The sequence below is a fragment of the Mauremys mutica genome, chromosome 8 (genome assembly GCF_020497125.1).
Source record: "Mauremys mutica isolate MM-2020 ecotype Southern chromosome 8, ASM2049712v1, whole genome shotgun sequence".
NCBI classification, from domain to species: Eukaryota; Metazoa; Chordata; order Testudines; family Geoemydidae; genus Mauremys; species Mauremys mutica.
This window is the reverse complement of record NC_059079.1, coordinates 107,910,917-107,932,048: the sequence shown is the minus strand read 5'-3', so window position 1 is coordinate 107,932,048 and position 21,132 is coordinate 107,910,917. Positions and strand designations below refer to the sequence as shown.

Here is a 21,132-nt window from a genome sequence, read left to right as displayed (position 1 = left end):
TTATGGGATGGTTTGCATTGGTTACTGCCCCCGCCCATTCTTGATTTAAAAAAAAAAACATTTAAAGTCTTGGGCTCAAATACATTTAAAAATGCATTCTGGAAATACTGGACTCCTTGTACTCTGCTGAAGGGAAAGGTGCACTAGCAATGGTCCTGTGAAGTTGTCCAGTAGGCCAGTCACCTTACCCATTACTTGAGTGTTTTGTAATAACATACTGCATCTCCCTTTAGGCGACAGCGGTTTAGCAGGTGGAGTTTTCCAGTATTTTCTGGTGACCTATAGACTTACCTGGATGATTAATAATCTGCTGCAAAAATACTGTGACCAATCTATGTTCTACCACGTGGAAGTAGCCAAAATTACATTTGATCAAAAAATTAATAATTTGAGGTATGTTTGGGGGTAATTTAAATTATAAACCCTAGGGAATCGATTAACAAATACTGATTTTTCTCCTATCTTCTTTCCCTCTTCCATTCTGCAGAACATATTAGGATAATCACTTTTTTGATATCTATGCAGTGCAGCTAAGCAAAAGGAAAATGGGCAGAGAACTATCAATATTTTACCATCTGCCATTGTTTTGGAGCCAGTGCTGTCTCCTTCATATTATTTGATGTAATGTAGTTATGTTTTCTTGTGAATTCAGTTTCCTTCTTATTTGTCAGAATGGGAAATTAAAAATAGTCATTTGTTGGGATGACAGAGTTGGAAAAAGGAATTTCTCCTGCTGGACAAAATTTTCATGCCCTCACTTAATGTAACAAACTGTTGCCTTTTCTTAATTTTGCAAAATTGTCCATTGTTGTTATTGGGTGTGAGGTTTGTCTATTTTAGGAAGAGAGGTCATGGTTAGGTCAGGATTACCCAATCTATGTTAGCCTTTTACTTAACCTTGATCTCCTTTTCCAGGTTAGACAAACCCTAATTTATACTGAAAATGGTTGGGAAAAATTTTTATTGGAAAGTGCACTACAGAGCATTCTGCCTCTGTGGCATCAGTAGGTGCTTGAGTGAGGAGTTTAAGCAATTGAAAGATATTTCATTTCATAGGATGTTTATAGTACCAATTATGCCAAAAGTAGTTTCCTTTGAAATATAAGGCGTTAATGAGTATCCAGAGCTCCCCGTATGCTGATGGTGTCCAGTGAAGGGTGGCTTTGGATCATCTGACCACCAATGACTTATTAAATCTTCTGTATAAAGAATGGTAATAAGTTTGAAGTGGAGTCTCCTACAGCAGTTATAGTATGCTCGTTTCAATTACTGTTGTATCTTTGTCTGCAGGTCCTGCAGTATCAGGATCTCCACTGAGAGGAGTGGTGGGTCAGAATGTCTTTTTGCCCTGTAAATACCACGTTGTTGTGATGTTATTTTTGTTATCAATGTACTTACCCAATCATAAGGGAAGCTATAGTTGCCTTCTGCAGTTACAGATGCTACTTTCGGTTGAAAGTTCCCCATCAAGATATATGCTTTAGTAACTCTTGGGTGAATTTGTCCCCTGAGGCTTTGAGGACCTGGGTTAAAATCTCCTGCGGTCAAGCAGGTTTTAACTAGGGTTTCTGAAATACTGCTGAACAGTTTGCTTTTGAAGCTAACCCATTTCGGCTGCAGCCATTGCTAATGTGGACAAGGAGAAATGAGCAGAGGGCTAACTACAGGAAAAGCCAACCCTCATTAGGACTATGCGAAAGTATTCAGTATGGTAAGTGTAACTGACTTCATTTGGGAAGTGAAAATCCTAAGTTTTTTTTCAGAAATGAATATTTTTTTTCTTCAAGCCCTTGAAAAGTTTGAAGTAGAGCGTTCTCTGCCACTTTTTCAGCTATCACCATGGCTCCTTGCTTCATCCTGAAGAGGATCCTAGTGGTCCTATTTACAGGTAACTAAGGTGAATAAGAGAATAACTGCTAGTGGATGGGGCTTCGATAGGCAACTACTGCATAATAGTTACTGAATTTTCCTGTAGAGAACTAAATATGGACTAAACTTGGTGTCTCCTAAATAAGGCTGGTGATGTGTCACAGTGTTGTAGTTTGCCACAGACTCTGCAATCTTCTGCAGTGTAAATAATAAGCCAGAGATGCTCAAAAGCCTTCTGTGGAGCTCCTCTAGCTTCCATTTTGTTTTATAAAAAATAAATTTCTGGGCATTATGATTGCAGAAATAATCATCCAAATGTGAACCATGAGCAGCAGGGTCTGAAAGTCCAACTGACAAACTGCATCTGCACAGAAATTTTTTCTTTATATACTGTTTAGACTGGGTTCTGAGATCTGTATAGCCATGTCATTTAGAAATGTATTTAGAGACCTGATTTCACTTTTGTAAAGGTTTCATCAATATTCTGTCTGCATTATGCATTATTCCTATTGGAATGACTTTAACATTTGAGTGCCTTTTAAAAAGGTACACTTAATATGTTAAGGAAAAAATGTGCACTGCAACTTTGCCTGGGGAGCCAAAATAGTGACGTTTTCTGTGTCTGTCATGGAATTGGGATACAGGGGATGGATCAGCTACGATTTCTGCAATTCTACTCTACAGTAAACAATGAGCCTTACTCAGGGGGGTGCTGGTGTAGCTGTGTTGGTCCCAGGATATTAGAGAGACAAGGTGGCTGAGGTAATAGCTTTTATTAGACCACTTTGTGTTCATGTGGGAGACAAGTTTTTGAGCTACACAGTGCTCTTCCTCAGGTCTGGGAAAGATGCTTACAATTAGCATCAGTAGTTAGCACATATTCTAGGGGACTATTCAAGGTGAAGTGGCCTGTTAACACTGAATAGTCAGCGGACAAAAATGTCTCCTGGCCAGGTCTACACTCGCAAACTTAGGCAGCACAGCTGTAGCAAAGCAATTCCGCCACTATAAGATCGCTCGTGTAGCCGCTCTATGCCAATGGGAGAGAGCTCGCCCATTGAAATAGTAAACCCACCTCAACGAGCAACGGTAGCTGTGTCAGCGGGAGAAGCTCTCCTGCCAACATAGCGCTGTGCACACGAGCACTTATGTCGGTGAAGCTTATGTCGCTCGGCGGGGTGGTTTTTTCACACCCCTGAGCGATATGAGTTTCGCCGACATAAGTGGTGGTGGAGTCATGGTGGACGAGCTCTCGGTAGATGAAAAGCTTGTCCTTCTCACCAACAGAACTTGGTCCAATAAAAGATACTATCTCAGCCACCTTGTCTTAATAGTAGGGAAATAGTGATGACATCAGTTGTGAAGATAGTGAGCCACATAATGCCATCAGTCCAGGGAGATCTGCTTTAAATTTACAAATAAAAATGGCAGGATGTGGTCCATATGCTGTAAAGTGAGATTTTGTTTCGAAGCATTTCTTTTTGCTAAATAAGAGGTTGGATTCAAAAATGTTTCTTCATTAACTGAAATACAGTATGTTGTCAGAGCTGAATTTCTCACAGGTTACTGTGGCAAAGTTGTAGTAGGAAACAGATTTATTACTGAAAAGGTCTTTTCCTGAAAAAAAGAAAAGAGATTGATTAGCTAACACATCAATATTGCCCAGCTAAATCAAGGTTAAAGATGTTAGACTTTGTTTTCACTGAGAAAAGGTCAGGATTAGCGTAACTAACCCCTACCTAATATTGACCTCCTTTCCCATACAAACCCTCATTTATATTGGACCAGTTTGGAAAAATTGCATTGGAAAGTATTAACGCCCACTGCAGAGCATTCTACTCCTGTAGCAGTTGCTTCAGTGAGGAATTTAGGGTATCAAAAGCCTTCTATTTTATTTGATAGGAAGCTTCCTTTGAAATGTGAGGAGTTAGAATGAGTATTCAAAGCTCCCCTTTTGTGTGCCCGGTTAAGGGCTGGCTTTGATTGACATCTGGATCGTGTGACCAAGAATGACTTTAACACTCTTCGGGCAAAAGATTTAATGCATTGGAGGTGCAGTAAATACACAGTATCCTGGAACTATTACAGAGAGAAACAGTCTAGCTGGCACAGAAATACTGCTGCTTCCTACAGCTCTTGTGTGTTTTATTTGTAAGTACACTAAACTTGCAGGGAAACCGAAAGGATTTTTACTACTGAATTAGGCGATTGGACAAAACTTCTTATACACAGAATGTGAATTAAATATAGAAGTGAATGGGGAAGTTGTGTAATCTGGAGGGAGTGCAGAATGATAATCATGGTAATTCTAAAAGCAAATGCAGCCTGATGCCATGTATTCAAAGAGGAAGACGGTTATAAGGAGCACTGGGGATTTCCACAGCATTTTTAAAGTGAGTTCTGTGTTTTTTCCACTGTTCTATTGTCTCATGGAGGGTACGCACATGTTCATACTCAATCAAGGAAGCAAGAGAGAGCTGGCTCACTAAAAGGTCTGTTACATTTTCAAAGGGTTTACGCCACTTAACTGGCCACTTGCAAACACTTGTCTAACATGCAAGTTCACCTGCCCGGCATTTTTCAAGGAAGGTGGAGCTGGAACTGAACATCTAGGATGAATCTGCTCCATGTACATGGAACATAAGAATGGCCATGCTGGGTCAGACCAATGGTCCATCTAGCTCAGTATCCTGTCTTCCAACAGCGGCCAATGCCAGGTGCTTCAGAAGGAATGAATGGAACATGTAATCATCATGTGATCCATCCCCTGTCTCCCAATTCCAGCTTCTGGCAGAGGCTAGGGACACCCAGAGCATGCAGTTGCATCCCTGACCATCCTGGTTAATAGCCAGTGATGGATCTGTCCTCCGTGAACATCTCATTCTTTTTTGAACCCAGCAAAGAGTCCTGTGGCACCTTATAGACTAACAGACGTATTGGAGCATGAGCTTTCGTGGGTGAATACCCACTTCGTCAGATGCATGGATGACATGCATCTGACGAAGTGGGTATTCACCCACGAAAGCTCATGCTCCAATACGTCTGTTAGTCTATAAGGTGCCACAGGACTCTTTGCTGCTTTTACAGATCCAGACTAACATGGCTACCCCTCTGCTTTTTTGAACTCAGTTATAGTTTTGGCCTGCACAACATCCCTTGGCAACAAGTTCCACAGGTTGACTGTGCACTGTGTGAAGAAATACTTCCTTTTAAACCTGCTGCCTATTAATTTCTTTGGGTGAAGGAGTAAATAACACTTCCTTAGTCACTTTCTCCACACCAGTCATGGTTTTATAGACCTCTATCATATCCCCTCTTAGTTGTCTTTTTTCCAAGCTGAACAGTCCCAGTCTTTTTAATCTCTCCTCATACAGAAGCTGTTATATACCCCTAATCATTTTTGTTGCGCTTCTCTGTACCTTTTCCAATTCTAATGTACCTTTTTGAGATGGTGTGACCAGAAGTGCACACAGTGTTCAAGATGTGGGGGTACCATGGATTTATATAGTGGCATTATATTTATTTTCTCTCTCCTTACCAGCCTGTAATGGCCAGAATTGCCTCTGGAGCAATTAATTTAAATTGAATGAATTAATTAATGAATTAATTTAGCTTCTCCGCTGCCTTCAGTGCTTCTTAGGTCCAGCACAAGTCGGCTCTTAAATGAGAGATGAGATTCAAACTGAGCAGGATGCAAGTGGTGCATATACTTTGTGCTGGATCTGTGCATAGGGGTGAATTTCACATGCCCCAAGGGCTATCTTGAGAGTCTAGCCCAGAATATGTGCCCACTAGGGAATTTTCAAACCACAGCATCTTCATGCAAGTGGAATTCAGCCGTCGAAGTCTGTCTCGCCAGTTTCTCCTAGTATTACCTCCATCAGGAGACCAGCGCATGCCAGCTGCCCTATGCTGGCTCATTAGACCAGCCGTATTACCTTCTGCAGCCAGAGACAGACAGGCACTAATCTGGTTTGTGACCCTGCAGCAGTAACATGCTCCCACCTCACACTGCATCCAGACTCTGGCTCAGAAAGGACAGGGAAAGGGAGGGGAGGATCATGGACTGAGTAAAAGCCAACCAGAGCCACTCATCAAGAACTACAAGGTATGAGTTTGCAGTTCCAGGTACTGCAGGAACAAGTCTTCCAAAGGTACTGGTGAGGCCCATGTTACTACACTGAACCCCTGTGAGTGAGGAGAGACAAGGGGTTCAGGAGAACTGCATATGCACAAAAGCCGTATTATAGCTGTGGTGGTTATAGTCACTGCTGCCAGGTGATCTGTAACAGTTGTCTGTGGGAACCATCCAGGGACACCACAGGTGTTGTAAGCCACTGTGCCTCATCTCTTCCATTAGCCTGGAGCAGTTTGAGAGCCACTGTCAGGAGGATTAGTCAGGATAGCTTCCCTCACAAACAAGCGACACCAACATCAACATAGACCTGTGTGCCTTTGTGTGGTACCCAAACTGTCCTGGGTTTTGACAACAGGACTCCCATTAGGTCAGGGAGTTGCTGAGAGAATCACCCGTCTGTAGGCTGGGAAGATCAAAGAACTGTTCTCCCTGCAGCTTCCTGGTTAGGGTCAGGAGGGTGAGGCGGTGCAGCAGCTGGACACATCAGTGCTTCCTGGGCTTGGACAGAACCACATCATGGGCAAACGCACCATGGCCGCGCTGTGTGTCCTGCTGTCATCCTCCCCTGTTGGGGGGAGGAGGGGAAACACACACAAGTGGACCCACCTGCAGTGGAGATATGTGGCGAGCTTACAGAGTCGGTGTTGTGACTGAGATGCCGGGCAGGTCCCATTAGCCCGTGCATTGTATCCTAGCCCCGTCTCAGTTACTCTTGTATCTTTGTCTGCAGGTCTCACAGTGTCAGGCTCTCCAGTGAGAGGAGTGGTGGGTCAGAACGTCACTTTGCCCTGTAAATACCGAGTTAATCACCAAAATGACATCACAACAATGTGCTGGGGCCGGGGCAGCTGTCCTTCTTCTCAGTGTTCTCAGACAATTCTCTGGACAGATGGACGGAGGGTGACAGAGCGTCAGTCCAGCAGATACCGGTTAGAAGGGAATCTCACTCAGGGGGATGTGTCCCTCACCATCATGAATGTGGCAGAAGCAGACGGAGGGATGTACTGCTGCCGTGTGGAGATCCGTGGTTGGTTCAATGATCAGAAGAACAATCTGGAAGTTGTGATTGAGAAAGGTGAGCAGAGCTTTTGTATGAGTGTCCTTGAATGGTAAAACTCCTGCCGTCTGGCTGACTTTTGCAGCTTGTAACAGAAATAACGTAATAATGTCCTGCAGTGTTACCCATTATGGCGCTGAAGCTGTACTGTTACCACCGCTGAAAGGAAGCAGCCTCTGCCATCGGGGTACCCCAGCAGAGCCAGTGCATGGGAATGGAGACTTCGGTCTTTTGAGCCATGGCACATGACTCATCAGCATTCTTAGTCCTCGTCTACACTATGGAGTTAGGTTGAATTTAGCCGTGTTACGTTGATTTAAAAATGACTGTGTCCACACAACCCACCTCGTTCCTCCGACCTAAAGGGCTCTTAAAATCAACTTCTGTAATCCTCCCCGGTGAAGGGAGTAGCATTAAAATTGACTTTGATGGGTCGAATTTGGGGTAGTGCAGGCGCAAATTGACGGTATTGTCCTCCGGGATCTATCCCATAGTGCTCCATTGTGACCACTCTGTACAGCACTTTGAACTCCGATGCACTAGCCAGGTACACAGGAAAAGCCCTCGGAACTTTTGAATTCCATTTCCTGTTTGGTCAGCTTGGCGAACTCAGCAGCACAGGTGACCATGCAGTCCCCCCAGAATCATAGAGCGTAGAATGTTTCTATGTTCCCCCTATCATCTCTGTCCCTGAGGTTCTCGCAGATTAGAAGGTGAAAAAAACGCACTCACAATGACATGTTTTCCAAACTCATGCAGTCCTCCTGCACTGATGGGGCACAGCTTAATGCATGGAGGCATTCAGTGGCAGAGGCCAAGAAAGAATTAAGTGAGCATGAACAGGGCTGGCTCTAGGTTTTTTGCTGCCCCAAGCAAAAAAAGTTTTTGGCTGCCCCCAACCCGCACCAGTGCCCTCCCCCCACCCCCTCTGCCACCCCAGCCCTGGATTCTCCCCCCAACCTGCACCCTCCTGCTGTCCCAGCCCTGGGTCACCGGTAACTCGCTCTCAGGGCAGGTCATTCAGCAGGAATTTTGGATGTGCACAGAACACAGACAGGATTGGTTTCCATATGATTACAGAACTGCAGTAAAGTGGAATAATTTTCAGCTTGTGTGGTTGGAGGATATCTGGATGCATATTATAAGACTCCTACATAAATGAGGAAAAGTTGAGGTGCCTTTATTATTCTTTTGTTCCACTCTTTCTATGGGGAATTTGCCAATGCAATATCACTGTCTTCCTTTTAAACAAATAAAACTAAAAAAAGGCAATGGCTGTTGAAAATAGCAATTCCAGTCTTAAAAACCACTGGGAAGCATTTCTTGCTCAATTTTATCCTACTTTTTCTACAGCAAATTACAGTGGATCAGTATATTTGATTTGGGAGAAATGAAGTAACAGCTGCCCAAGTTGAGCTTGAGCACTCCTGAATTTTGAGGGTGTTCAAATCTGGAAGGCAGGTGCTCGATTCCCTTTCTGAATATTAGCTAAATCTGGAAAGGAAAAGTCAATTTCTGCTTCCATGGCTCAGAAGTGGAACTCCTCCTAAGTGCCTGGTACTGTATCTAAAGCTGCCCAGGTCCAGAGCCACCCCTCCCTTACTTTTCATTTTAAATTCTAGTGGGATCCACGTACCTCCCTTGCTAGGCTTCAGATAGAGAGGGGCACTGTCCATTTAGACCACCCAATTCCTTCTTTGTGGGCTGCAAGGTGAGGTCACACCAGTATCCCTAATCCAGTCTGGGGAAGTCTTCTGAAGGGAATATCTGGGGCAAAGCCTTCAACTCCTTGGCCACACTTGTTCCCCATTCACAGTGCCCCCCCTTTCGACTCACAGCAAGCTGCAGCATGGCTCAGCTACCTCACTCCCTACTCCTCCCTTTCCTGTTGATAGCTGCCAAGGGAGTGCTGGGAAATGTAGTTCTTTACCTGCTCCAGGGCTGGCTCTATAGGCAGGGAGCTAAGCAAGGAACTACAGCTCCTGGGATCCTGTGGGTTCTCAGCTCCCATGCTGGATCCCAGCTGCTCCATGGCTCTGCTTCTACAGGGTTGTGAGAGGGGAAGAAGTGAGTTAAAAAAGGAAAAAAAGGATGGCCCGAATGCCGCCCCCTGCAAATGTGGTGCCCTGAGCACCTGCTTGTTTTGCTGGTGCCTAGAGCTGGCTCTGAGTGTGAAGAGCAGAGGCAGGACCCAATGCTGAGGCTAATTGGGGAGCAAACGGACACGATGAAGCATCTGTTGGAGCTGCAGGAAAGGCAACAAGAGCACAGACCCTGCCTGCATCCACCGTATAACCACCTCCCCGCCTCCCCATGTTCCATAGCCTCCTCATCCAGACACCCAAGAACCCGGGAGTGGGGGGGGGGGAGGCTCTGGGCACCCAGCCACTCCACTCCAGAGGATGGCCCAAGCAGCAGAAGGCTGTCATTCAAACAGTCTGATTTTTAGTGTGGCTACAATAAGCAATGTGGCCTTGTCCTTCCCTCACCCCACCTGGGCTACCATGTCCATTATCTCTTTTTTTTTTTAAATTTTAATTAATAAAGAAAGAATGCATTGTTTCAAAACAGTAGTTATTTTATTTCAAAGCGGGGAGGGTGGTTGGCTTACAGGGAATTAAAATCAACAAAGGGGGCAGTCTTGCATCAAGGAGAAACACACACAACTGTCGCACTGAAGCCTGGCCAGTCATGAAACTGGTTTTCAAAGCCTCTTTGATGCACAGTGCATCTTGCTGTGCTCTTCTAATCGCCCTGGTGTCTGACACAAAATGATTGTCTGCCATTGCTTTCACGGAGGAGGGGCGACTGATGACATGTACCCCAAACCACCCGCAACAATGTTTTTGCCCCATCAGACATTGGGAGCTTAACCCAGAATTCCAATGGGTGGTGGAGACTGCGGGAACTGTGGGATAGCTTCCCACAGAGCACCGCTCCATAAGTCGATGCTAGCCACGGTAGCGAGGACACACTCCATCGACTTAATGCACTTAGTGTGGACATACGCAATCGACTGTATAAAATCGGTTTCTAAAAATCAACTTCTATAAAATCGACCTAATTTCATAGTGTAGACGTACCCTTAGCTGCTTCACATGTAGCATCCAAGAGAGCAGGCCATGGAGTATGTTTCTTTCACGGCTTATGCACAGTAATCTTCCCATTGATGCAGGGCATTTTTAGCAACCAGCCAGGTGCCCAAACCACTGCCAACTGCCAGTCCTGGAATATCGATTATTTAGCCAAGAGTAGCTATGTAGCAGGCCTTTGCAAGAACTTAACTAAGGCAAGCTGGGCAGGGGTTAGCAGCAACCCCATGGAGTAAACCTGACTCTGTCTCCTCTCTGATATGCTGGGGTAAGTGTCTGTGGGAAAACTGGAAGTCTGTCTATATTTGACTTTTGGTGCGCATGTGTTGGGGCCCATGAGACTGCAGACTCTACAAAAACACATCTGTCTACCTAATGGATTAAAACGGGCTTCCTTAAGGGTTTTTCTATGATTGACACGTTGTTGAGGTAATCGTAGCAGTTACTAACATAAAAGGGGTAGACAGGTCTGAGGAATTTGGATTTGACCTTCTAGACATCTCTTGGAATCCTCAGGACAGGCGAATAGCTGGCCAGTTGAACAGTGTCATTTGACCACTCGAGACCCTTCCAGACCGTGGGTAACTATTGTTTGGGGGTGATCTATAATCTCTTGTGTTTGTATGTGCTTGAGACTAACTAAAGCAGAGACTCTGGGTAGAGGCATTCTGGTGAGAGTGCTGGAAAATAGTAAAGTGAAGGCTTTAAGTAAAAGCACTTGATCTTGATTAATTTGTGCCAACCATGTAGCAAATGGAGGTGCTACATCTCCCTGGGTTTATTTCCTGATACCGCCTCGCAGAGAGTAAAGTTAGCAGGAGCTTTGGGTTTAGGGAATCCCAGGTAACACCGCTAGGGCTGATCCAGTCTCCATTAAAGTCAATGGAAGGATTCCCATGGGCTTTAATGGTTCTGGATCAGCTCCTAAGTCATACAAATGAAAAAGATGCTGCCTGGTGTCACAAGACGTGACAAAGTTCTGCAGGACTCCTGGCCCCCTAACCCGTTTGAGAGAGAGGTCCACCTTGCTAAATCTGCCCATCTTGGAATCCCAGGGATCAAAGATAACAAATCCTTACCCTGGTCCTGGAAAACCTGCTTGACTTACCTGCTGGCACCTAGAAACCTCGCTTAGTCTCTGCTCCATTTCACTGAACCTCTGTATCGTCTCCTATCGAGCATCATTTCCTTTCAAACTCGCTGCGCCAAATTCAGACCTAGCATAAATAGGTGCAGCCCCACTTTCACCAAGTCTGAATTTAGCCCTGTCTTGGCTAAGCACTTAAGTGGTGCATGAGCCTGGCGCTGGTTCTTCACAGGGGCGAATTCCACCCCATGGCGACGGCTTACTCGTGCAAATAGTCCCGCTGGAGCCATGGCTCATCAACAGGAGCTACATTTGCACAACCTGGCCTTAAGTAATGACACATTTTCATGCTGGAAGTTTTATCTCAGCAGGGGATCTCTTAACATTTGGCAAGCTGCAGATCTAAAAGGCACAACCCCAGGCGTGGAAATCAGTAAAATCTAAAAGTAAAACTCTACCCCACCTGGGTTCTTTATCCCCAAAGGCAGAAATCCAGAGACTCCAGGAAGCCCAGTAGGGACTTTGTATCACTCCTGATTTTCTGTGGAAGCTGCTCAGATGCTCTGGCAGGATAAAACCCTAATATGGATGGGTGGATAGATATTGTAGCTGTGATTTTCATCCTGGTCCTTTGCATTGTATTTTCCTGAAAATACAGATGTTAGAATTTTTGTTGTACTTGAAAATATTCCAGGTGGTTAACAAGACACTTTTTTTGCTGCTTTTTATATCTTTCTATTATTAATAAAACATTTTATTTCCTTCAGTTTGTGGGGCATATCTTGCAGACTGTTGCAGTATATGTGGTTTTTGTTTTGTTTTTAACACCGGCTAGGATCTCCACCACAGCCCCCCACACTTCTACATTTGAACATAACCTCAGGTAATGTTTATCTAAGTATTCAGCCTCGCTGGTGTGTGTGAGCCTCTTTGTATGGAAAGGGAACAAAATTAGATATGGGACAAATGCAGTAGCTAAACTTTACCAAATGTCCCTTTTACAAAATCTTCTCCCTGTTATCTGGAAACCTGCCTCATCCAACCCCTACCTGACTTTCTTGCCTGCACATCATAACCTAGACTAGTCTCTGAGCTGTGTCACAGAATCTCCACCTTTTGCGCTCTAAAGCAGAATTTCCCTTTCAACCTTCTGGGTCCAATTCGTGCCTACCATAAACATTGCAAACACATACACACGAGTAACTTTACTCACAAATCGCAGGATTAAAATATATTTTATTGGTGTTCAAGTTAAGGTAACTTATTTTAAACGGTGGAGAAAATTATCTCCTCTGACCTGAGAATAAGCTCCTGGCAACAGAGGGGAGGTCTGTAGAGTTCTCCCAGATCTCTCTGCAAACAATTTCCGACACTCAAAAAATTACATGATTATGTTTTAATAAAATCTAATTCTTGATATTTAGCTCTGGAGACTTAAGTGCTTTGTCGGTTTTATCTTAATACCAGAAATGCCATTTACAGATTGTAATTGCTCTCAATTTCATCAGCTCAGTAACTTTAAAGTGTAACCACACAACTTACACTTTTCCCTTTCAGAAGAGGAAGTGAAAATTGGCGCAGTTGCAACAGAGGAGGCACCCGATCCTGGAATCCCCTTAATTTATACAGGAGGAGGCTCCATTTTCATTAGTTGTAGATCTTTGGGCTTGAGATTAGTGAGTTAGTCTCATTTCTTGTGGGGTTATCCAATTATCAAATAGCAGAGTCATTGAACCATTGTACTAAAGATACTGCATTTTGTAGCCCCAGAGATTAAATGTTGTGAGGTGCCTTGAGCCAGGGCTAGGCACTGGATCAAGATGCTGCAGCTGTCCTGCCTAAATGTCACATAAATGTGATCTGGGCTGTATGACGTCCTGTTTGCATAAATTATGCAGCCTCCCTTGCCCTGGACAGTACTGCACTGCTTACTCTTTTAAAGGTCTGACCCAAAACAAATTGAAGGCATTGGGCAGACTCCCCTTTGACTTAGACGGGTGTTGGATAAGGCTCAAGTCTATTTAAATTGTGTTGTCCATCTCTTTGTGTATCATCAGGAGATGTTCATTTGCTTTAGATGCTCAGGGAAGTAGCGGATGACTAGCTGCAAACAAAGGAAGAACTGTCTTCTGTATTGAGTGATGTTTATTTTTTATTTGTGTAGTTGCTGCACATGCCACCCAGGTATCCTCTTCTGTCACACCAAGATGGCTATCGATTTCCAGTCCAGAAGCCCCCTGGGCTGTAAGTGTCTCTGTTGTCAATTAAATAGTGCATATATCTTCCCTACGGGCCACTAACCGCAGTGCTCTATTTTGATCGGAACAGAGAAATGTTCATAAGTAGTCCATTGGATCGACTTCTGTTGGGGAAAGAGACAGGCTTTTGAGCTACATAGATGTTGCATCGCAGAGGAGCAGGGACAGAGTCTGACAACCCATGTGATCATAAGCAGAGAGTACTTTATTCATTTCCAGCATGCTCTTTATACTCTTAAAGCAGGCAAGCAAGCAGTTGCTAATTGGTTAACAAATTTAACACACCCGCAGCTGTAACTTCATAGAACTAGCCAAGGCCAACTTCTCAAAACAAAGCTCAAAGCCTAATTAACCCATCCTAAAAACCTAAACATCTTAGCTTCCCACACTACCAACTGCCAAGCTAGCAAAATATTCTCAACACCTCCCCCCTCCACCCAAAATCAAAAAGGAGGGGAAAAAAAAGGGATAAAAACATTAGCAAAACATTTCCAACTTATAACAACATAACACCACAATCTATCACAAACCAAAATTAAAACTTTATAAAGCCAACCTATATAACCATGCAATTCTTAACATAACCCCAACAACACCAAACAAAAACAAAGCACAACAAATAAATGGTGTAAATTCTACAGGATTCCCCCCTACTCAATAGCACACCAACTTGTGGCAAACTTCTATTACCAAATTATCCCTCAGATGTCAGGCGATCAAACTGACACTGAGGGAGGGGGGGGTCCTAGAAAAAACACAACATAAACCACATAAAACACAAAAAACAATCCTGGCCAGAAAAAAACAAACAAACAAACACCACAAAACAAAACAAAAAACACATAACATAAATTTAACTCTGTAAATAAATGCATGGTACATAAAATGCTATGCAGCTAACACCAATTTTCTTAATATCTAAAAAACAAAACAAAACTACCCCTACTGGGCAATCAATCATTACATACAATATACAAATACCCTTAGTACCATCAGGCAAAAAAGGAAAATTACATCATCAATTAAATCATTTACAGTAATACAATTGCATCCTAACTTACTTCTAAATTCAACTGCTATTCCCTCCAGCAACCACAGAGTTAACTTTGTACTCTGCCTAACATTACTCGCTAGTAATTAATTACCTTTTCTATCAACTACACCCTCAAGGTTATCAACCAGTATTCCAAGCTTGTTGTCTGTTGCCCGCCACCTGGGCCCGATCCTTTTTTCCTCCTCAAGTTCTCTATCTATTGCGTGCCTGCCTGGGCCCGATCCAAAGCACTTTACATAAAGGTATTTTGGGTCACATAAATTCAAAGCCATTCTCCCAAATTTCCTAGATTTATGCCTACAACTCCCCGCTTTAAGAATACTCAAACAAACCTTTAGGCCGAGTTTTCCCAAACTTTAAAAACAAAAAACAAATAGGCTCTAAAAAACAGGGTTTTGGGGAGGGTAATATCATTTACAATCCAATTAGGGAGGGCAATACATGCTAAAAAAAAAATTCCACAACACAGGGCGCAGCCTGCAAAATAAACCCCAAAATCCAATCAATACCACAGTTTTTAGCAGGAGTCCCAAATTTTTTCCTGCCAGTGTGCAATTCTTTGCTTCTTTACCAGGGTCAGTTCTCAATGTCTTTTTAGTCAGGAATTTCTAGACATTGGCAATATCAATAATGTAAGTGTTTTTTCTCCTGTTCCACCACCATCGTGGTTCAAGTTCTACGGGGGAAATTATCAGGACATCATCCTATACATTCAGGCAAAGCAAAAATTATCTCAATCAATTAAATCATTCAGGGAGGATCAAACAAAAATAATCCTGGCATAGCAAACAAGCAACTTTCCTCCAGGGGCCCAGGTTGTGTACATCGTGTGGCTCTTTCAGACATTCCATCCACCACTGCAGCAGACATCTCTGATACTAACACAGTTGCAATTTCTTCAGTCCTACTGTTTGCAGCCTCAAATCCCGAATGAGCAGTGGTAATATCTTGGACTAGTTCAGGAAATAGTTTTCCAGGCACTGCTTCTAAAGGCTTTAAAGTTTCAGCTGAGGTTTCCATAGATGTTACAGTTTCTGCAATGATTTGTTCTTCAATTGCTGCAGCTGTAACAGGCACAAATGTTTTTTGAGCCCCAGAGCTTCCAATACTAAAAATGGGTGAGCCAGTATCTGCCAGCTGCACAGCTAAATTCTCTTGCTCCTCTTCGTCTCCCTTTCCACACACAGGCAGTTCTTGAGGACACATGTCGCTCTGTAGAGGGGCCCCATTTACAACTGCCCCTGGGCATTCTGATACTAGGTTAGATGGCGCATCTCCTACATCATTCTGCATGGGGGCCTCAGCTGCAACCGCTTCAGTGTGCTCTGATTCCAAGGTAAACACAGTATCTGCTACCTCTGTCGTCCCAGGTGCCTCAGTTACCCCACTCTGCATTGCATCCCCAATAAAAGCTTCCTGAGTGATTTGCCGCCCATCGGATCCCTGAAGCCGAGCAGTTCGGGTGGGCCTGCACAAAGTAATGTCCATAGCAAAGGCAGTTTGGGGAGGGCCAGTGGATCCAAACCCTCGAGACCCGCGGTCAATCGGGGTCGGTCGGGGCACACATCCCTTGAAAGGTATTAACTGAGCAAGACGTGTACCAGCAGTTATAGTCACAGGGGGACAAAGGGCGCGTACCATTATCCCAATATTCCCCGTATAGTCGGCATCAATAAGGCCAGGCAAAACAAAAATACCTTGTTTCGATGTCGACGAACGGCCAATCAAAAGGGCACTCAGTCCAAATCCTAATGGACCATCGATGTTGGAAGGAAGAACTTGAACCTCGTCAGTCTCTAAAACTACATCTGTCGCTGTGGCCAAGTCCACTCCGGCACTGCCACGGGTTGCTCCGGTGAGGTGTTCCAGGCAGCCGGGTTGGCGGGTGGAGGCACTTGTGTCGTCGCGCTCCTCCAAGGGGCGCTCCGTGATCCGTTTCCCGGCAGCGGTGTTCCATCCTTCGTGTAACGCGCCCAACAGTCGGCGGCGCGATGTCCAAACTTATCACATCGTGTGCAAGCGCCAGTTGCAGCTTCAGGTGACACATCAGAGGCCTGCTGCCCATTTTGCATAGGGCAGTCCCGCCGGAAATGCCCGGGTTTTCCACAACCAAAACAGGGGCCGGCTGGCCGGGTCGGTCTTCTAGCCCCCCGCTGTCCCCCGAGCAGGGGTTGTAACGCCACGGCCAGTGCAGAGGCCTGTGCCTTAGCATGAATTGCCGCCTTATCCGTCTCCTCAAGCATAGCGGCCCTACCACATGCCTCAATCATTTCCATCAGGGTCGCAGTCTTGGGCAAGGTGGCTAATATACGGCGGCAAGTGGGATTTGCATTCTGGGTGGCAAGATCAAGTCCAACTGCAGTTCTGGCTTCTGGCGTCAGATTGGGAGATCTATCAATAGCCTCTCGAAGGCGATCCAAAAAGGTGGAATACGGTTCCGATGGGCCTTGTGTAATTTTAGCATAGGGAGGGACCGGCTTTCCCATCTGGGGCACCGCTTTAAAGGCAGCCAAAGCTAGTTCCTGTGATTGCTGCAGGATCCGGGGCTCAAGGCGAGCTTGCAAGTGCGGGTCAACAAAGCGACCGGCTCCCAAAAACATATCAGCAGTGGCCAGGCGCCGAGGATCATCATCCGGTAAATCCAAATTGCGGACAAGAGCCAAGTCAACTCTCTTAGCCCAATCATCTTTCCACAACAGTTTCTGTGTAGGTGTAAGAAGCATGTCAGCTAGCTTAATCGCATCGTACGGACACATTGCTTGGCCAACAAATATCTGTTCAATGATAGACTGTACATACGGATTATCTAGTCCATAAGCCATGATCGATTTCTGTGCCTCACGGATCAACTTCCAGTCCAAAGGGGCCCACCGTCTATGATTAGGGTGTTGAGGGTCTGGCGTAATCACCGGAAAGGCCTCGGGTGTTAGACCTTCAAGGATGGCTTCTCTTAAAACCCCATGCCAGCGCTGTACCGGATCCGGAGGGTCTCCAGTTGGAGGGTCCCCGGGGCCAGGCGGGGCGGGGGGGCGAGTTGAATGAAAGCACTTGTGAAGATGCGATCGCGATGATCCAAGTGGAAGACCTTCCAATTGGTCCAACTTGTCACATATATGCTGCAGCTGTCGACCCTGGCGCTCCATCTCCTTATAGAAGGCATCAGACTGAGTAAACTGAGGAAACGTAGTCAAATCGGGATATGGGTTCGATGGCACATGTTCCACCCGAGCCTCCTCTGTCCCCCCGCAATCGTGGCACCCCCAGGCCCCGTGGACACGGCATGGCTTTGGAGGGGGTGCATACGGCAAGGCTGTCTCCATAGGCTCGGGCGTATCGGGGGGTAACGGGACCGTAGCAGGATCAATCATGTCGGGGCCGATAGCCACATTGGAGGGTAGTGGGGCCGTAGCAGGGGCAACATCATCCATAGGGTAGGGGTTGGAAGCCAAAGGTATCACTGTGTCCTCACCACCGAAAAACTCTCTGGCTCCAACCGGCAACACAGAAGGCATTCCGGGCGTTGGGCGGCAAAGCTCAGAAAGGGCCGCCTGCACTCCTGCCTCGGCCGCGAGAGTTTCTACTATCTCCTTCGCCTTATTCCATACTGGACTCAGGGAGAAGGCCTCCTTATCGCCCCGAGCCACCGACTTCCAAAGCTCGGAGCCTAGCCGCTCCCAAACAGTTTTATCAAAAATTGTACTTGGTTGAACAGAAAGTCCCCTTCTCCGTCCCCACCGCAGCAGACGGGATAACTTATCAGAGGGGAGCTTCTCTCCCTGCCGCTCCGCGATGCGCATCAAATATTCATGCACCGTCCTTTCTTCCGCTGATGCAGCGGTTCCCATGTTAGCTGCTCACCTCTGGGCTGGGGTGTGCCTCCCTTTTCAGACGCCCTGCGGCTTGCCGCTCGACACTGAGCTCAGGTGCGCCCCTCTTTTCGGACGCCCTGCGGCTCCTAGCCGCTCGACACTGAACTCAGGTGCGCCCTTCTTTTCGGACGCTCTGCGGCCGCCGCTCAACACTGAGCTCAGGTGCGCCCCTCTTTTCGGACGCCCTGCGGCTCCTAGCCGCTCGACACTGAGACTCAGGTGCGCCTCCTTTTCCTCCTTTCAGTTCAGGCCACCAACACTGTCCTCATTCAATCACGTCGGGGTCACCATTTGTTGCATCGCAGAGGAGCAGGGACAGAGTCTGACAACCCATGTGATCATAAGCAGAGAGTACTTTATTCATTTCCAGCATGCTCTTTATACTCTTAAAGCAGGCAAGCAAGCAGTTGCTAATTGGTTAACAAATTTAACACACCCGCAGCTGTAACTTCATAGAACTAGCCAAGGCCAACTTCTCAAAACAAAGCTCAAAGCCTAATTAACCCATCCTAAAAACCTAAACATCTTAGCTTCCCACACTACCAACTGCCAAGCTAGCAAAATATTCTCAACACATAGAGCTGTTCTTTAAGTCACCGGACCTTGAAAGCTTGTCTCTTGGTCCAGTGAACGATATTAGCTCACCCACCTCATCTATCTAATAGCCTGGGACCAACACAGGTACAACACGCTGCAAATCACATCTTTAGTCTGAACAGCTGCTGCCTGGGAAATAGTCCTGATAGTTTGATTGTCACAAGACAAACCAACTCCAATAACAAATCTAAGGGACTAATCCTGCAGTTCTTATTCCATCCTTACAAAGGCAAAAATCTCAGATTTCAAGTCTAAGATTAAAATAAATATATAACTCTGATTCATGGTTGATATAACCTAATATAGCAACTCAATGGAAATAGAGCATTATCTCCAGTTGGGTGCATCACCTCAAGCGTGTCTCTACCATATTTTTCCCAAGATGCCCAAATGGCTTTTGAATCATGTATATAATTAATACCCACTAATACCCGCATGTCTGTGTTTCAGTTGAATGTGTCTACATCAGTCCATCCGCTGGAGGCTGGATCCAGGGGGACAGGGATGTATATTAAAATTGGCGTCATTCTGTCACTTCTAGTCCTCCTAATTTTGTCCCTGTTAATCTTCGCATGTAAGTAAATCAGAGAGAGACCAACTCAAGGGCATTAATAGTTTTATTTCTCTAACTCAACCAACAGCGACTTGTCGGGGGATGCATTGAATCAGCTCTTCCCCATGCTGCCCCGGAAATGGCCCTTCCCCGGTCACTGCTGTCCACTTTTCACACGTGCTGCGTGGCCAACCCAGTCATGAGGGGCGCTGCAGCTGCTTTCTGTAGCTACGGACACTACCTTCCCTGGGACGCTCCCCATCAGGGTGTACAGTGGAGTCACTCTTGGGTGAATTTGTCCCCTTATGCTTTGAAGACCTGGGTTTAAATCTCCCTTATTGAATTTCTCTCACTTGGCTCTTTTCCTTGTCCCTGCTGATTTTTTAAAAATTTTGTTCTAATAACCATGTGCTTCCCCCCCCCCCGCCAGGGTATTTGCACAATACATGAAAGCTAGAGAATTTGGCCAGGTAAGTGCTATTCACTTTGTCTCTTCTGTAGCTATAAGAAGAAGCCAATATTGCTATACCTTTGTTAGGACGCGGTTGTTCAGAACAATTAGTCCCACACGCATGCTGGCTTCTCTCACGTGCATTCGTTTAATTTGAGTGGCTTTTTCATATCAGGATAGATAAGCTTTCTTGCATTGTTATCTGCAATTTCATTCAATGAGGCATAATCACTGCTATTTGTTGTTAATAGGGCTGTCAAGTGATTAAAAAATTGTGATTAATCGTGTGAATAAAAAAATTAATTGCACGATTAATTGCGTTGCTAAATAGTCATGGAATAGCATTTATTTAAATATTTTTGGATTTTTCTACATTTTCAAATATATTAATTTCAATTACAACACAGAATACAATGTGTACAGTGCTCACTTTATATTTATTTTTATTACAGATATTTGCACTGTAAAAAACAAAAGAAATAGTATTTTTCTATTCACCCCATACAAGTACTGTAGCACAAACTCTTTATCATGAAACTTGAATTTACAAATGTAGAATTATGTATGAAAAATAACTGCATTGAAAAATAAAACAATGGCTTCTCACACGTGCATTCTTTTAACTTGAGTGGCTTTTTCATATCAGGATAGATAAGATTTCTTGCATTGTTATCTGAAATTTAATTCAACGAGGCATGATCATTGCTATGTGTTGTTAACCAGTAAACAAAATCTGAGCATAACTTTTTCCTTGCATTGTATTAAGAAGCAGAGCTTTAGGCTTGGAGTTCTTTATAAATACCCACGTATTAATTATAAGTATTGTTTGGCTCTGATTCCCATTTTCCTAGTGAGTTGATTGATTCCGCTACCCAGCCTGTTGTGTTACTCCCAAGACACTGTTGTTTAAAGGTCTGGGTTTATTACTCTTGCTCCAGCCCAATCTCCTTTTCTGGCACAAAACATGGAGGGAGCTGAAGCACACTGGAAGCTGGGATCAGTGCAGAGGAAAATAAGTACAGGATGGATAGATAGATACTGCCTGTGACTGTTCTGGGAATGTGTCTGTCAGTTTATGCTCCTCATTTTGTTTTGTGACTATCATTT

At 44.9% G+C, this 21,132-nt stretch overlaps 1 protein-coding gene across 1 annotated transcript; it reads left to right on the top strand.

The window, feature by feature from the left end:
- Window positions 1-1,803: 1,803 nt before the first annotated feature.
- Window positions 1,804-19,596, top strand: LOC123376305 (hepatitis A virus cellular receptor 1 homolog). Its single transcript, XM_045028233.1, has 5 exons — window positions 1,804-1,888; window positions 6,738-7,082; window positions 12,801-12,919; window positions 13,408-13,487; window positions 19,472-19,596. Exons 1-5 carry the CDS (start codon window positions 1,840-1,842, stop codon window positions 19,473-19,475), a joined length of 597 nt encoding a protein of 198 aa, XP_044884168.1. The 5' UTR covers window positions 1,804-1,839; the 3' UTR covers window positions 19,476-19,596.
- Window positions 19,597-21,132: the final 1,536 nt, after the last annotated feature.

Coding starts and splice junctions, on each gene's coding strand:
- LOC123376305 (XM_045028233.1), top strand. CDS start 1,840: ATGGCTCCTTGCTTCATCCTGAAGAGGATCCTAGTGGTCCTATTTACA. Junction 1,889..6,737: donor CCTAGTGGTCCTATTTACAG/GTAACTAAGGTG, acceptor CTTTGTCTGCAG/GTCTCACAGTGTCAGGCTCT. Junction 7,083..12,800: donor GGAAGTTGTGATTGAGAAAG/GTGAGCAGAGCT, acceptor TTTCCCTTTCAG/AAGAGGAAGTGAAAATTGGC.